We start from the raw sequence: 16,806 nt of genomic DNA on the forward strand, positions 1-16,806 counted from the left end.
ATAAACCTGACCCGAACTCCTAAAATAACGCAATAGATGGGCCTTAATAATGACATCTACGAATTGCTGATTTGTTGGCAACACAGGAGCATTTGCTTTGTAAGACTCTGAGACATTACATGAAAAGAAAATAAGAGCATATACAATGGTTGATGAGATCACCTTCTCTTATGTATCACACGTCACTTAGAAAGGACAACAAAATATGTTGTACAATGGGTCATTCTTAGTGTCTTATCTTAGAATTAATGCTTAGGTGAATAAAATTAATTAAATAAATGCTAAAGAAAAGGTAAAATCTAGTACATGGAGAAATTTGACTTTTCTTTGCCTTATCATTCTTGTGAAGAGATCATCTCTTACCTAAAACAAGGCTCATGTATTTTTTTTCATTCTTCTCTCTTTCACATCAACAATTATCCTATATGGCATCGTTAAAAAAATGCTGACATCACCTCATTATACATGACTAAGGAAGAATAAACCCATAGCCCGTTGGATGATTCCTTCGTACTCGGAGTATTTAAATCAGAGATTGAGCGTGGACGAAACAAAAAGAAGCAAGATAGCTGTGGAAAAAACAAGCAAAGCAAACAAAAGCCAAAAAGGCTGGCCATGTTTTACTCCTAATCCTCTGTCACTTTCCCTTCATCAAAGTCCATTCTTTATCACCCTCACATGGATCACAGGTACAGAGGCCAGGGAGGGAGAGAGAGCCATCGGCATCGGAGCGAGTCAAACCCTTCTCAACAGTCCACTCCCAGCTCGCTCGGTCCCCTCTCCTCACTCACTCACTCGCGCCGTCCACTTTACTCCGCTCGCCCCATGCGCTGCCGCCGCCGCTGGTAACCGACCCCCATGGGCTGCGTCCACGGCCGCCCCTCCCCCGCCCCTACGCCCGCCCGCCCGCCTCCCCAACCGAAGCCTGAGCAGGCGCCGCCGCAGGAGGCCGCTGGACCCGACAAGGGCGAGCAGCCTGTCCCTGCCCCGGCCGCCGCGGCGGCGGCGGCGGTAACCGAGAAGCCGGCCAGGAGGGAGAGGCGCTCCCGGTCGTCGCGCTCCGTCGCCGAGGCCCGCCTCGGCGGCAGCTTCGTCAACAGGGCGCGGGGGGAGCAGGTCGCCGCCGGCTGGCCCGCCTGGCTCTCCGCCGTCGCTGGCGAGGCCATCGACGGCTGGACCCCGCGCCGCGCCGACTCCTTCGAGAAGATCGACAAGGTACGCGCGCCCTTTCTCCATGCCCGGTTCCGTGGCCTTTAGCGGCCGCCATTGACGCTGAAGGAAGCTTTGCGTCTTTTGGGGGGCAGATCGGGCAGGGCACGTACAGCAACGTGTACAAGGCGCGGGACACGCTGAGCGGCAAGATCGTGGCTCTCAAGAAGGTTCGCTTCGACAACCTCGAGCCCGAGAGCGTCCGCTTCATGGCCCGCGAGATCCTCATCCTCCGCCGTCTCGACCACCCCAGCGTCATCAAGATCGATGGCCTCGTCACCTCCCGCATGTCCTGCAGCCTCTACCTTGTCTTCGAGTACATGGAGCACGACCTCGCCGGGCTCGTCGCCAGTCCGGACATCAAGTTCACTGAGCCACAGGTCTCCAAGATCCCAATGCTGATGCCTCTATGACACTGTGATGAAATGTGACCTAATCAAGGTGTCTCTGGCTTGCTCGCATGCAGGTTAAGTGCTATATGAACCAGCTGTTGTCTGGGCTGGAGCACTGCCATGACCGTGGGGTGCTGCACCGTGACATCAAAGGGTCGAATCTGCTTTTGGATAACAATGGCATGCTGAAGATTGCAGATTTTGGCCTGGCGTCATTCTTTGATCCGAGCCGTAAGCAGCCGATGACGAGCAGGGTTGTGACACTATGGTATCGCCCACCGGAGTTGCTTTTGGGTGCTACTGATTATGGGGTGGGCGTGGACCTGTGGAGTGCTGGGTGTATTCTTGCTGAGCTGTTGGCTGGAAGGCCTATTATGCCAGGCCGGACTGAGGTTAGCAATAACATACTTAGTTGTTTGGATATCAATATATAAAATTTCTTATAGCAAGCATTTGATGGAATTAAGTCAAACGCATGTCGCTCTAAGAGTCTTGGGTTAAGCTAGATTCAGTTAAAGTGCCACATACTGTAGTTTATTGTACTGACAGAAAACCTTCCAATTTGCAACTTCAAGTCTATCCATGCATCAATCCATCAGAGGAATTACAAAAGCTTTTTTTTTTTTGCTTTTCCCCTCTTGGGGGATGCCTTGTCTAGAGTTTTAGTGAAAACAAGTTCTACTTTTAAATGCTTCTGTATCATGTTTGTGGCATAACATTCTTAAGTAACCAAGTCATGTCAGCATAGAAGGTTATGAAATTAGTTACACCTGATGTGGAATCATTCATATGCGTCGAAATCTTTTTTTTTCACCACATGTTTTCTGTGTTTAAGCCTTCATTCCTCATTTCGTTTTGCATTTGAGGCTAGCCTTTCTTCTGCAACTGTGTTTAATATGACCTGCCACACTGTTTACAATTAATGTTGGTCAGACTTTAGACCTACCAATCCAATGAATAGCTATTGTTCTTACCTTCCCGTGTATCATATAATTTGACTATGTTTGCCCCTTTTAGGTGGAACAACTGCACAAAATTTTTAAGTTGTGCGGCTCCCCCACAGAAGAATATTGGAAAAAGTCGAAATTGCCTCATGCAACGATATTTAAGCCTCAGCAGCCATATAAAAGGCGAATCACAGATACATTCAAAGATTTTCCACAATCAGCATTGCGGTTGATCGAAACACTACTTGCAATTGATCCAGCAGATCGATTGACAGCGTCCTCTGCACTGCAAAGTGATGTAAGCCAGCTATGATCTCTTACTATCCTCTCCCTCTTTGACTATCAGCTTGAAATTCCGCATTTTGTTGAAGTCATTGCCTCCTTATACGTAGTATTTAGACAAGGTGGTTGACACAGGAAATATATGTCTGTACAGTAACCATACCTTTTTCCTGTTGGAAACTGGGGTTCCAGAGCGTAGTGTTTCCACTAGATTATAGTATTGCTTTTAGCTGGTAGCTGTCGCATGTTGTACTTGTAGCCAATGAGAGTAGCTGATATTCTATTTCATACCCAAAAAACCAGTTTTTTTGTCTGGAACCTGGCAAAGTGGCATGCATCTCTTAATGGCTTTTAACATGATATTCTCATTTGGACCATGACATCTTATCTCACCCGAAACATCGACCTTTCATTGAGTGCTTCCATACTATCCAAAGTTCTAAATTGCACAAACCTCAAATCAGTACTGTTAGTAGCACATTGGTAGGGACTCCAAATTTTGCATTAAATATTGTTATCCTGAACTTTTCGGAGAGCATTGAAGCACCTCCTACCAGATATGATCACTGTAGTTTAGTAAGCTGTTGTGGGATTCTACTTAGGCTTCTACTTATGTCACTTTATATGATCAAAGTGTAAATTTTGATCTCCGTTTCGTACATTTGGTTTATGAATACTCTTGACGTTCCTTTTTTTTGGTACCCCCACGCATTTTGATTCAACTTTGACCAAGCAATGCAAGTTATGTGAACACACAAGTAATATTACTGTAAAACTTCTGAATATGAATCCATTGATATCACTTATGTGTCACATAGCCAAAATTTATCGGTGCAAATATTGGTCGAAGTTAAATCTTGAAATGTGTGGGCGTGTTATTAAAAATAGAGGCGTAAAGTTGGACAACATTTTAACTAGATCTTTTTTAACCATATATGTTGATATTATATCGGATTGTTTTATTAAAGAATTATTACTTGCTATGTACAGTTCTTTACAACTGAACCTTATGCATGCGAGCCATCAAGTCTCCCAAAATATCCTCCAAGCAAAGAAATGGATGCAAAACGAAGAGATGAAGAAGCCAGACGGTTTGTCACCTTGATACTCATTTGTATATTTTGTTACTATTTTCTTTTTTTTCCTTGGCTATCTCTTTGTGGTTCTTCATATGCCATATTCAACATTTTCAGGTGGCCATTTGAGATATATTTTTATATACAAAAATCTCATACGTGATATTAGGTAGCGTTTGGTTGAGGGCATGAGGTAGAATGGCGTGGAACCATATGATTCCACCACTTTTGAGGAACCATTTGGTCCGCATAAGCAGGGAATATTCCCCATCATAGAAAAAAGTCGTTCCATCTCACTTTGCCTCATTCCTTGAACGAAACACATAAATGTGCTTAGATTCTAGAACCGTTCCATTCTGTGATACTTGATAGTACCAACCAAATGCTACCTTAGTATCGGACCCGTTGCTTGACAAATGGAATATTTTCTCTGCTGGCAAACTGAGCTGAACATTTTAGTGCTTAGTGAACTCTTGAAGGAACCAACATAGATTCATAGGTATTAGATATTTGCATGTACATCTGTAATATGGTTCAAGCAACTCGGTACACATCTTCAATGTAGATCACAAAAGCTAAACTGTAATTTAACCAAACGTTTGCTGGCATTTGGTATATGTCTGGCTTTCTTGTAACTTGTAAGTAACATGTCCGTTACAGGTAGAGGAAAAAGAGACGAAAGATGGCACAAAAGGGTCACGCGGCAAAGTAGAATATAGGAGTAAAAAAAGTATTTCTTACCCCAGAAAGTAATTATATTGCACTGCACTTACTGATACAGTGGGGTAAATTTAAGCGCACATTCATCTTTATCTTTACTTCTTATAAAGATCTGAGTTGGTGGCCATCCGTTCACCCCATTGAAATTATTCCCTATATTGCCAGGAATCGAATGTAATTGCACCCATTGAATATGATAGATATGTGTGCCATGATCTTTTGACTACAATTGACTGGATTGATGTATATTTTGAGATAATTGCTATCCAGTACAAAATTTAGGAACATATGGATATGAGCAAAAGCGTATTTAAGCAACTTATGCAAAGTAATAATAACAATTTCGTAAGAACGCACGTGCATTTAGCTATTTTGTGCTTAAATTTGCACTATTGGTTTATGCCAAGATTCAAGGATTACCTCAGAATATGCTATGTAGACCTCATCACTAAGTCAATATTCATTTAGTCTCATCATTCCGGACCACTTTAATAAAAATTTCGCTCATCAATTGCCCCATTCAATGTAAATAGCCAAATTTCCTAAGTCATTTAGTCTCAACCCATGTTTTCTGTTCATGCCTTCAATGTGAGTTGACCGCCTGAATGCTGCTCTCTGACTTATTCATGATATGATCAACAGTTCAAGAGCTGCTGGTGGTAGGGCTAATGGTGATGGAACTAATAAGGCAAGGTCACGTGATCGACCTAGGGGAGTTCCAGCTCCAGATGCAAATGCTGAGCTTCAAATAAATATTGATGTATGTTGAATGAACTTGCTCCCTTACCAATTTCAATTATTTTATATTTGTTCTATGAGCTGGTTTTGTTTGGAGGGTAGTTATGCAAGTTTAAGCCTGAGTTGCTTATAATTGAACCGAGGTGGTGGCATCACTTCCTTGGTCTCAGTTCCTTCACATTAACAACAGTTCAGCCAATTTTATTTCCTCATCCCAAGTATATGAATTGTAGTTCTGATGATCAGCCTTTCTTTTACTAGGAATGGCCCAAAAGGTTGCCCCTGCTCTCGTAATGCTGCTCACTCATGTTTAATTGTTTTACAGAAAAGAAGGTTAGTAAGTCATGCAAATGCGAAAAGCAAGAGTGAAAAATTTCCTCCCCCACATCAGGATGGTGCGGTCGGTTTCCCTTTGGGTTCTTCAAATCAAATGGACCCGCTATATGAACCCGCAGATCCAACTTCCTTCAGCACCATGTTTGCTCATGAGAAAAGCTCCGTGCCTACTTGGTCTGGGCCATTGGTCAATCCTTCCGCAGTTGGGAACCAAAAGCGGAAACACAAATCCAGCCGCTCGTCAAAACAACCAGCCACTGCCCGTGCTCGGTAAGATCCCGAGAAGTGGTATTCTTTTAGAGAAAATGAGTCTCCGAAATATGGAGATATATACTCTGCGGCATTCCCTGTACAATGTTTGGCAAACGAGGCATGTGATGATAAATTAGTTGCTTCGGGAATTATTCAATGCACTTTTTCTCTCTGAACATCATTGTATAGACAGGGGAAGGACTTCAAGTAGTTTACTTGTGTACATTAGGTTCTCCTTTTGTGTTGTTATAAGCAGGTGCATTTGATGTTAGATTCATTCGAGTGGAAGCTTAGATCCCTAGCATTTCAGGACATTCCCTTCCATTGTAACACCTTTTTTAATTGCAACCGATATAATCATTTCTCATCAATTCAATGGAAATCATGAACTGGTGTTTTGAATGAAGAGTTGGATGTGGTACTTGCAAATTTACCAGTCGTAGTTTAGGTTTGAGGACTCTTTAATTTATTTATTTTGCATGGGATGTAGGAGTATTTTATTTATTTATTTCTGTGGCACATTTCATCCATTTGTACACTGCTTAAAAAGGAAAGTATCAATCCAACCTGAGCTGCCAGTTCTTGTATTTGGTATTCATAATGTGATTCTTACTACATACATCATGCATTTCAAGTCAGAAAATGAGTCTTTTCTTTGATAAGAACTGGATTATGGCTTATGAGCAGGGAAGGACGTTTGTTGACCTACCTTACAATGTGTTTTGAGCTTGTTATGTAAGTTATCTTTTAAAAGTAGCTCCGAAAGAGCTAATGTCCTGTTTAACAGACCACATTAAGATTCAAGTACTGATCCGAAAGTACAAAAGGTATCATAATCTACTAGTCTGTTTCTCATATTAAGTGACTTTTTGTTACATGTATCTAGACGTTTTTTAGGCATAAATATATCCATATTTGGACAAATTTGAGTCATTTAATATGGGACGGATGGATTACAACACAACCATGACGCTTCAACTTCTTAGTCAATTCATCGACCATAGGCAGTCATCTAACTTCCAGCAGAAAAAGAAGTTTGATATCTTTAACAAATACTGATCGATCGTTGACGAGATCCAGGTATTTGTTGGCACCAGAGTCATCTTGGCTTGGTGCGTTGGTTCAATACACCTGAATCCACCACTTTCCAGAGGAGATTGAATAGGCTTTGAACTCTCACTGTAATCCTCCCTCCATTTAAATGCAATCTCCTTTCTCCAAAAATAATAATTTTTTTCTTCAAATTCCCAAGTACTTTTTCCGTCCAACAAAGAATGTCTCAATTTTGACTAAATTTGAATGCATCTATACACTAAGTCATGTCTAAATACATCCAAATTTTGACAAATTTAAGACATATTTTATTGGACGGAGAGAGAGTATGTTTCATCTCTCTATTTCCAAATATAAGGCCAACCAATGAATTTATATGCCAAACTTTGACCGATTATTAGACAAATATATTTTTCAATACAAATACAATAATATCAATTTTGCATCTAATAACTTTATACCACTAGTCTAATAATTGGTCAAAATTTGTCATAAAAATTTATATTGGGTTTTTTTGACCATTTCTCGATTTGTGCGTGCGCAGGGGCCATGCTAACCTTCTCTGTATCGTTTCAATTTTATCGGATGTCCCCTGAGGGACAAATTTATATTGGTTTATATAAAGTAGAGTACTTTCTGCCCACAAAAAATGAGGTCCTACTTCTACCCAAGCACCCCACACTCAAATCCGTTGGTCAAGCCGGACCAGGCGGCCAGGCCCAAGCCTGCCGTCCGTTGCTTCCCAGATTGGATCCCCAACCCTGCCGTCCTGCGGGATGGAGAAGAAGAGTTGCCGGCCGCCGCCGGCCAGCTTCCTCACCGATGACCTCGTCGTAGAGATCCTCTCCAGGTTGCCTTACAGGTCGCTCTGCCGCTTCAAGTGCGTGTCCACATCATGGCTCGCTCTCTGCTCCGACCCTGCTCTCCGCAAGAAGTCGCCCCAGACCTTGTCCGGCTTCTTCTACCACAGCGTGCGAAAGAGGGATCCATTCGAGCCCTCTGACCACCGTTGCCACTTCACTAATTTGTCGGGCAGAGGGCGGCCTATGGTTGACCCCTCTCTCTCCTTCTTGCCCAGCTGTGCAAGGATCCTGTTCGTCGATTGCTGCAATGGTCTTCTGCTGTGCCGCTGCTTCAAGATGCCATCGCTGTCTCGATCTTACTATGTTGTGTGTAATCCTGCTACTGAGAAGTGGACCGTGTTGCCGGACACAAAAGCGATGCAGGGATTTTACACAGTTCGTTTGGGATTTGATCCAGCCGTGTCGTCCAATTTCAGAGTGTTTTTGCTCGTGCAGAGCGGGGTGGGAAATTTGGACATTCCAGTCACTGGAGTGCAGATCTACTCACCGGAAACTGGAGAATGGACTTACCGGCAGAGCAGGTGGGGTGATAAATCTGCAGTCTATACTGATACGATGAGTGTCTTACTTGATGGAGTAATGCATTTCACTTCCACTGGTTCCTCGGTACTCACAGTGGACATGGAGGGGAAAACATGGGGGGAAATTCTTACTCCAGTCTCAGCATTTTCCAGTTTTCTCGGGCGGTCTAAGGGATACTTGTATTTGGGGCGCATTGATCATAGCAAGGACCCCCAACTATCAATTTGGATGCTCAAGGATTATGGCAGTAAACAATGGATCCTAATGCATACTGTCAGAACATTGGAACTGTTTGAACCGCGCCATCTCACATTTCATTGGTACAATAAGATGATTGCAATGCATCCAGATCACAATTTGATTTTCTTTACTGTGGGGATGCAAAGAAATCTTGTATCATACAATATGGATAGCAGGATAGTGCATGTTATCTGTGCTCTGGGGGACTACTGTGTGGACACATATCTACCTTATGTTCCCTGCTTCTTGGAGTGGCTATCAGATGAATGCTAAATGTTATAGCAGCTTGCCACTTTCTATTGGTATGACATCACTGCGGTCAAACGAATTATGTGTGGAAAATGAGTGAAAACTTCTACTTTTTGTGCAGTGGCTTGGCAGCCTCAAGTTTACTTTAATTGATGTTATTTTGGTCCTCAGAAGCAGCCTTAGTGTGGGTATGGACAATGGTGGCTAATGCCGATGAGTATGTGTGCAGTGGATAGCTTTTTCAATGGATGTACTTATCTGCTTCTATCGCATATTCTTGTAAACACCTGCCAGTTCATATGTGGTAAACATGAATAAACCCATTATCTACGTTGGGATTATATGAAATATTTCTACTTTTTTTCATTTTATTTCCTTGCAAGTATGTCTTCATGATGCAAGTTTATTCTGTATCAGTTAATGTTTGATAATGAAGGTAACCATGTTTGTTTTCATAGGGTGTATTATCGTGTCTATTTTGCAATATGAATTGCACGGTAAGATGATGTGTGGGTTGGTCGATTTGATTTATAGGATGAAACTTAGTATATTCCTTTATTTTGTAGATGATTTTACTGTGGCAGTAACACCAAGATATACCCAGTTTAATCTAAAATCTGGGTACATACTGCCTGGCATGTTCGCTGTTGGTATCACCCGTTTAGTCATGCATGTTGTTTATTCTTGTTTAAATAAAGCTGTTTGTGACTAGTGGCTCTCTCCATCAAATTCTTGAGGTATCATTATCTCATCAACGCTCCCCGTTTGACATGGGAAAATTATAGATTAGCATTACTTCACTTGAATTGAGGTTCTTGCGCATCTAAATTCATTTCTGAAGCATCTTGTTTGTTAAGCATCCCTTATTCTATTTGTAGAATTGCATTGTGCATGCTTCGTCCAGATTGATCGTATAATTTATGTTTAAAGGGAAGAATTCTATGACAGGGGGGAAATTAATCCTTACTCCAGTCCCAGCATATTCCAGTATTCTCGGACTGTCTCAGCGGCCGGCATGGCCGGTCGGAGTGGTAGGAAGGTGGGGGTGGAGCTCCAGGTGAAAACCCTACACTGACCTCGCTCAGCGTTGATGATCATGACATGCTTGGGAGTCGTTCCCTTCATTGGAAGTGTTGTTGGGGAGCTTTGCTTCTCTCTTGACGATATGATAGCGTCTCGGGTGAAAACCCGAGTTTTGGCTCTAACGCAGCAGGTGGCGGTGATACCTAGGTTGTTCCTTCTTGGAGGTGTTTCCTTCGGAGGTCCTAAACTCTAATGGACCGATGATGCCAAGGTGTAGATTGTCTACAAGTTTTAACCAAACTGAACTTTTCTTAATGGTAAAATGGAATACTTTATCCTTCCAACAAAGGATGTCTCAACTTTGACTAAATTTGAATGCATCTACTGTACACTAAGTCATGTCTAGATACATCCAAATTTTGAAGACATTTTTTGTTGGACGGAGAGAGTACGAGGTTAACTGGATAAGCAACTAAATGAATCAACTTATATGCGCAATACTGCCACAAGCAACAGCAGAACAAGACAAGCTTGCGAAGGGTAAAGAAAGAAGCAATAAACGACTTGCTTCTTCTGAGTTCAAATATTGGGGAGATTCTACCTCTCTGGTTAGGTGGCACCAATCACAAAAATGGGATGCGTGCTCTTTCTCAACCCACTACTCATGGGGGCTCACGTTCTTTGGTCTTGGTAGTATTTCTTTCCTTTTGGAAAGGTGGAATCTGGTCTAGAAAAGTGGTTGTTGTCAGTGCCAAAGGGAAATCCGGACCCTCATTTTATTTGGACCAGAGTTTCGGTGACTAGGCTTTGGCCTCAGGCCACATGTGACACTTGGAACCATTGTCCGGGCACATCCAGATCTCTGGACATTCTCAGATCTTTTTGGACATCAAATTTTGGTCCATACATAAGCTTTTCCTGGGAAACCCAGACATGTGGACCGAAAATCCAAACCCTCCAAATTACCTATTCCTTCCGTCCAACAAAAGATGTCTCCACTTTGACTAAATTTAAATGCATCTATACACCAAGTCATGTCTAAATACATCCAAATTTTGACAAACTCAAGACATCTTTTATTGTATAGAGGGAGTAGAAAATATGACTTGTTTTTTTAACTCTTCAATGGGATATGTTTTGCACTTACATTTGTCTTTTCTCAAAGGCTTCTCACCAGCCCCTCTTGATAGCACGAATTCGCTATATTTAAAGTGATTTATTACTAAACAAAGACAATAGAAATGAAATCCGCTTCTTTTGTATATATATATATATATTTCTTTTTGAGGACCACCATCCATGTCTTTTAGCTCCATTGTGAGACCATGCCTTCGTACATAACTCAAATCTCTCGACTAGTTAATTGATTGGCATTAAGGACCAAAACTCCACGAGGGATACTAAACACACTTTTAGGCCGGTCCACTTTTCTTTGGACCAGGGTTTGTTCCTTGCGATGCTTTTTCTTGTTTGCAGGAAGGTGGATGCGGGGGCATCAAGACGATTGAGGTGCGGTAGTGGCCCTTGGTTGTAACTCGACATGGCGAGGGTAATGTGATTTTTATGAGGGGATGGTTAAGGCCATCGGCCTAGCCATCATGTGATGTGGAAGCTGATATGGTGGCCTCAGGTGGGCGCGTGTTGTGTTTATCTTGTGCATGGCCGGAAGTCGGGTTGGAGACCCCTTGTGTGGGCTGTGTTGTGTTAATCTTGTATTGCATGGGCGACAAGACCCTCACTGTCGTGTCGGCTCCGGGTATAGTTTAGCTAATTGGGTTAAGCTAGTTGCTAAGTTTTCGGCTGCTTTTCCTTATCAACCGGACATTGTGAACGGCTAAAAAACCCGGCCATTGTGACCATTGTGAGGTTGTCGATCTTCTTTTCCTAATAAACTTGGCAAATCCTTTTTGATTAATCTAGAGCCAAAGTGGTTTGTGGTTGTCCTTTTTCTAATAAACATGGTTAATCCCTTTTCGATTAATTTAGAGCCAAAGTTTTTTGTGGTTGTCCCAGAAAATCAGACTTAAAGTGTACGATGTTAGTACGAGTTAAAGAGTACGGCTAGTGTATGAATCCTTGTCCCAATCTTGTACGACACAATGCATCAGCCGTCGATATCCATGGTACGCAGAGTGCCGTTAAATGAGTCTCGATTAAGATTCCAAAAATATATAGAGCCAATACAGGAAGCCCTCCCCGTAATTGCAGCGAAGCAGAGACATATCCAAACCCGAGAAACCCAGAGAAGCGACGCCTCTCCGCCCACGAGAGGGAGGCGATCTGACGCGAAGCCAAGAAGGGATCACCGCGCGGCGCGCTACTCGTCCCCCCCGAATCCGGCGTCTACGTCCTTCTCCGGGCTCCTGCGGTATGCCTCTCTCAACTCTCATCGTCTCTTATTCTTAGCCCTAATCTCTGCTCCCAGGATAAATCCGGACGGATGCGGCCCTAACTCGCAAATTGCTGAGCTTCTATTCGTCATCTCTTACAGTCCATGGTCCTCACAGCCGCTCCGTCGATCGTTCCTTTGCAGATCGTATCCCCGAGACCCCGACGCTACGAGATGGAGGTTGGTTCCAGGAACAAGCAACCGGATGCAGCGGCGTCGGCGTCGTCTGCCGCCGCCTTCCTCACACAGGACCTCATCATAGAGATCCTCTCCCGGGTGCCCTACAGATCGCTCTGCCGCTTCATGTGCGTGTCGAAATCCTGGCGTACCCTCTGCTCCGATCCTGCCCTTCGCCGGAAGTCGCCCCAGACACTGTCCGGCTTCTTCTACCGCAGCGTATACAGTTTCAACTATCCCTCCCTTGACGAACGTTGCCACTTGACTAATTTGTCGGGGAGAGGGCGGCCTATGGTCGACCCTTCTCTCCCCTTCTTGCCCAGCGGCACAAGAATCGAGTCCTTCGTCGACTGCTGCAATGGTCTTCTGCTGTGCCGTTGCTCCAGCTCCAACATGTCTTCACAGCGTCAATCTTTCTATGTTGTGTGCAATCCCGCGACTGAGAAGTGGACCGTGTTGCCCGATACCGAAGCGATGGATGGATGTTGCATCTTGCGCTTGGGTTTCGACCCAGCCGCGTCTCCCCACTTCAGAGTGTTTCTGCTTCTAAGGAATCCGCAGGGCCTTCAGGTTATTAGTGGAGTGGAGATCTACTCAACGGAAACTGGAATATGGACTTATCGGCAGTCCCAGTGGGATCATTACTCGGCAGTGTATGCTAATTCAAAAACTGTCTTCTTTAATGGCATCATGCATTTCACTGCCGCGGATTCCTCCATAATCACCGTGGACATGGAGGGGAAGACATGGGGGAAAATCCTTACCCCACTCCAATCAAATTCCAGTTTCCTCGGGCTGTCTGGCGGGCACTTGTACCTCGCTCACATTAATCATACTGCTGAACCCCTGCTATCAGTTTGGATACTAAAGGATTATGGTAGCGAACAATGGATCCCATTGCATATTGGCAGAATATGGAAACTGTTTAAACCACGTCACCTTACATTTCAGTGGTACAATGAGGTGATTGCAATCCATCCAGCACAGAATTTGATTTTCTGTACTGCAGGGTGGCAAAAAAATCTTATATCCTACGATATGGATAGACGGGTAGTGCATGCTATCTGTGCTCTTGGTGACAACACTACGGACCCATATCTTCCTTATACTCCCTGCTTCTTGGAGTGGCCATCGGATGGACTTGGATCTGCAAAAAGAATGTCATAGCAGCTTGCCACTTTCTCTATTGGTATGGCATCACTGATTTCAAAAGAATTAGGTGTGAAAAGAGTGACATCTTCTTGTTTTTGGCACAGCGGCCTGGAAGTCATAAGTACAATTTAGTCGATGTTATTTCTGTGCTCAAAAGTGGCCATTGTGTGGTTATGAACAAAAGTGGCCATTGTGCTGATGAGTATGTAAGCAAACCTTTTTTGTGTGCACTGGATAGCTATTTCAATGCACATACTTTATTTGCTCCGGTCACCTGCCAGTCCATATGGGGTAAACAGCTGCCAGCACATATTCTTCATTGGGATTATCTGATTTACTAGCAAAAGAACCCGTGCGATGCTACGGAACAACGGAAAGTGTATCAAGCACGAGCCGGTGGAGGCGAAATCTGGATATTGATTTTTCGATTGGATTGATTTCCATACTGAGATTGATTTTTTGTTTGGATTCGGATTGATTTCCATACTGAAATGGATACGAAGAATTTTGGATTTCATGCTAAGGAGATTGATTTATTTTATGACTGTTCGTATTATGTTGTGACAAATTTGGACCGTACGATAACTTTCGGTAAATCTAAACCGTAGAATTTCTGCTACTGAAATCGTGAATAAGGCGGGAGGAAAAGAAAATAAGAAGCAGTGACATGTTGATTGTAATTTTAACGAAGTTGACCGACTAACACCGACCAACGGCGTCCATCCATCACCACCGATTCCAATTTAATATATTGTAATAGATGACAGCTTTTCGTTTCATTTATTCCATGCAAGTACGTTTCATGATGTAACTTATTGTCTGTCAGCCAATGCTAGGTAATGAAGACGCTATGTTTGCTTCCATAGCCCATAGGGCTGTAGCACCCTCCAATTTGTAATCTGAATTTCACACCTCTTCGCTATTTTGTTTTGGTATAATCACAGCCTCACAGGACAAAAAAATCAGTATAGTCCTTTAATTACTGGATGGTTTGTATCACCGCACTAAGAATATACTCCGTATTTGCCATCAAAAAGTTCAGAAGTATCATCTTGAGCCGTGAAAACTTTGCAAGTAACACTACTGATTTTAACCCAGTTTTAAAACTAAAGTCTGGGTACATATTTACGCACTGCCTGGCATGCATGTTCACTATAGGTATCACCCTTTTAGTCAGGTATGTTATTTAGCTCTTGGGAAGTATACTGAGGGAGTATATCTTCCATATACTCCATGCTTCTTGGAGTGGCCATCAGATGAACACTAAAACTTAGAGCTGCTCCTTCCTAAAAGAATATTGCCATAGCAGCTTGCCACTTTCTATTGGTATGGCACCACTGACTCCAAAAGAATTATGTGTGAAAAGAGGAGATCTTCTTGTTTTTGGGCAGCGGCCTGGAAGTCATAAGTCTACTTTAGTCGATTTTATACCAGTGCTAAAAAATGCCCATTGTGTGGCTATGAACAATGCTGAATAATGGTGATGAGTACGTAAGCAAACCTTTGTGTGTGTGCTTTTCTTTTATTTTTATTTTTGAGAAGTACCAATTACATCGTAGACATTTCTTTTATTCCAGGCAAGTATATCTTCGTGATATAACTTATTGATGATACACCAGCTTTGGTGTATTCTAAAAAAAAATTGCTAATTCTAGGTAATGAAGATCACCATGTTTGCTTTCATAGGGTAGTACCACTGGCCTCTGATTTGTAATTTGAATTTCACACCTTACTCTCGTTGTAATGAGATGATGTTTGGATTGGCTATTTCAATTTTGTTTGATATTATCATAGGACATGAAATCAGAATAGGACACTAAGAGTATTTGGCATCAAGAAGTTCAGAAGTATCACTTTGAGCTATGGAAACTGTGCAAGTCTGGGTACATAGTTACACACCGTCTGGCATGTTCACTATTGGTATATCACCCTTTTAGTCTTGTACGTTATTTATTCTTGGTTGATAAAGTTGTTTCTGAGTAGGGACTATTGTTTGTGTTTCTCTAATTCATGAGTATATCATTGGCTCATCAATCGTCATGGCCACTAGTTGACATGGAAAAGTTATAAATCAGCAATGTAAGTTCAGTTCTATTGTGTTTCTTGTCCATCTAAATTCATTTCTGATGCATCTCGTTTGTGGTGTACATTGCGAAGCAGATCGTTGTTTGGTTCCGTAGCTGATTGTGTTGGGACTAGTGCGCTGGGTAGCAGCAGCGTCTAACGGTTTTTTGGAAACTTTAAACAAATCTAGACAAAGTGTCGAAACTTCCGGGCAAATTAACTTCCAAAAATTGGATGGACTTTCAGCAAATCCATAATGGACTTAATAGAAATGAGATGAACTTTTTTTAAAAAAAAAGGTTGGATGAGCTTCCACAAATCCGTGCCGAACTTAATAGAAATTTGAGATGAACTTAAAAAAAAAGGATAAACTTTCAATACTTGGGATGAACTTCCCACAAATTCATAATGCACCTCCATGAAAGATCAACTAACATCTCCCAGAAGCTCATTGGCCATGGCCTCCTCCATTGAGCAATAAATTAAGGTTGTAGATCGCTAACTCGAAGCAAAGTATTTACGGCATCGATTTGCGTCGGGCGGAACAATCCCTTAAACTAGTATAGTTCTAGGTACCGCGCAGGCTCAGACAAATGTGACCGGATTTGGCGGTGACGGACGCATGGTGGAGGTGGAGGAAATGAGGAGTTGGACCCTTAAACGTTTGCCGGAACCCTAGATATAGCGCGCAGGCGGAGAGTTTCACTACACCACTGCACAGGATTTCCGACAGCCAAATTGGTTGGGGAAACAGCTTTTAGCGACGGAAGATCGGTCGGGAAAGGGTTTTCCCGACCAACATTGTCTATCACCGAAAGTCCTGTTGGCAAAGGCCTTTCCCGACCAACATTTCTTTACCGACCGACTGTTTGTCGCTATTATGAAATCTTTCCCGACCGACATTTTCTTTTCCGACCGACGGTCTTTTCCCGACAGACAACCCTTTCCCGACCAATAGTCCGATGGCATGTGTTTCGCCAACCGACCGTCTGTTGAGCCAGCCACAACTTTTTGCCGACCAACAATCTGATGGTATTCAGTTTTGCCAACCAACTTTCTGATGCCACTACATCATCTTTTCCCGACCGACTGTTAGACGATGGTAATTTTGCCAACCCAACT

The 16,806-nt window shown here is 42.9% G+C and overlaps 3 protein-coding genes and 1 non-coding gene across 4 annotated transcripts; 3 read left to right on the top strand and 1 right to left on the bottom strand.

Annotated features, from left to right (window-relative positions):
• Positions 1-701: 701 nt before the first annotated feature.
• Positions 702-6,358, top strand: LOC100840851 (probable serine/threonine-protein kinase At1g54610). The gene is made up of 7 exons (XM_003557795.4): positions 702-1,215; positions 1,305-1,589; positions 1,676-1,993; positions 2,619-2,846; positions 3,821-3,921; positions 5,269-5,386; positions 5,690-6,358. Exons 1-7 carry the CDS (start codon positions 859-861, stop codon positions 5,972-5,974), a joined length of 1,692 nt encoding a protein of 563 aa, XP_003557843.1. The 5' UTR covers positions 702-858; the 3' UTR covers positions 5,975-6,358.
• Positions 6,359-7,498: 1,140 nt separating this feature from the next.
• On the bottom strand, positions 7,499-7,606 carry LOC112270353. The gene has a single exon (XR_002962744.1). It is a non-coding gene; the product is annotated as a U6 spliceosomal RNA (small nuclear RNA).
• A 63-nt stretch (positions 7,607-7,669) lies between these two features.
• LOC100828459 (F-box protein At5g07610) lies at positions 7,670-9,261 on the top strand. The gene has a single exon (XM_003561587.4). It carries the CDS (start codon positions 7,782-7,784, stop codon positions 8,901-8,903), a length of 1,122 nt encoding a protein of 373 aa, XP_003561635.1. The 5' UTR covers positions 7,670-7,781; the 3' UTR covers positions 8,904-9,261.
• Positions 9,262-12,093: 2,832 nt separating this feature from the next.
• On the top strand, positions 12,094-13,916 carry LOC104582368 (F-box protein At5g07610). The gene is made up of 2 exons (XM_014902668.2): positions 12,094-12,270; positions 12,436-13,916. The coding sequence occupies exon 2, from the start codon at positions 12,466-12,468 to the stop codon at positions 13,633-13,635; it is 1,170 nt and encodes a 389-aa protein (XP_014758154.1). The 5' UTR covers positions 12,094-12,270; positions 12,436-12,465; the 3' UTR covers positions 13,636-13,916.
• Positions 13,917-16,806: the final 2,890 nt, after the last annotated feature.

The sequence above is a fragment of the Brachypodium distachyon genome, chromosome 1, assembly GCF_000005505.3.
Source record: "Brachypodium distachyon strain Bd21 chromosome 1, Brachypodium_distachyon_v3.0, whole genome shotgun sequence".
Classification (NCBI taxonomy): Eukaryota; Viridiplantae; Streptophyta; class Magnoliopsida; order Poales; family Poaceae; genus Brachypodium; species Brachypodium distachyon.

Bases quoted from the DNA above. Each gene is read 5' to 3' on its own strand.
- LOC100828459 (XM_003561587.4), top strand. From the start codon at position 7,782: ATGGAGAAGAAGAGTTGCCGGCCGCCGCCGGCCAGCTTCCTCACCGAT.
- LOC104582368 (XM_014902668.2), top strand. From the start codon at position 12,466: ATGGAGGTTGGTTCCAGGAACAAGCAACCGGATGCAGCGGCGTCGGCG.
- LOC100840851 (XM_003557795.4), top strand. From the start codon at position 859: ATGGGCTGCGTCCACGGCCGCCCCTCCCCCGCCCCTACGCCCGCCCGC. The intron at 1,994-2,618 runs GTTAGCAATAAC...TGCCCCTTTTAG, and splicing joins TTATGCCAGGCCGGACTGAG to GTGGAACAACTGCACAAAAT. The intron at 3,922-5,268 runs GTTTGTCACCTT...TATGATCAACAG, and splicing joins AGAGATGAAGAAGCCAGACG to TTCAAGAGCTGCTGGTGGTA.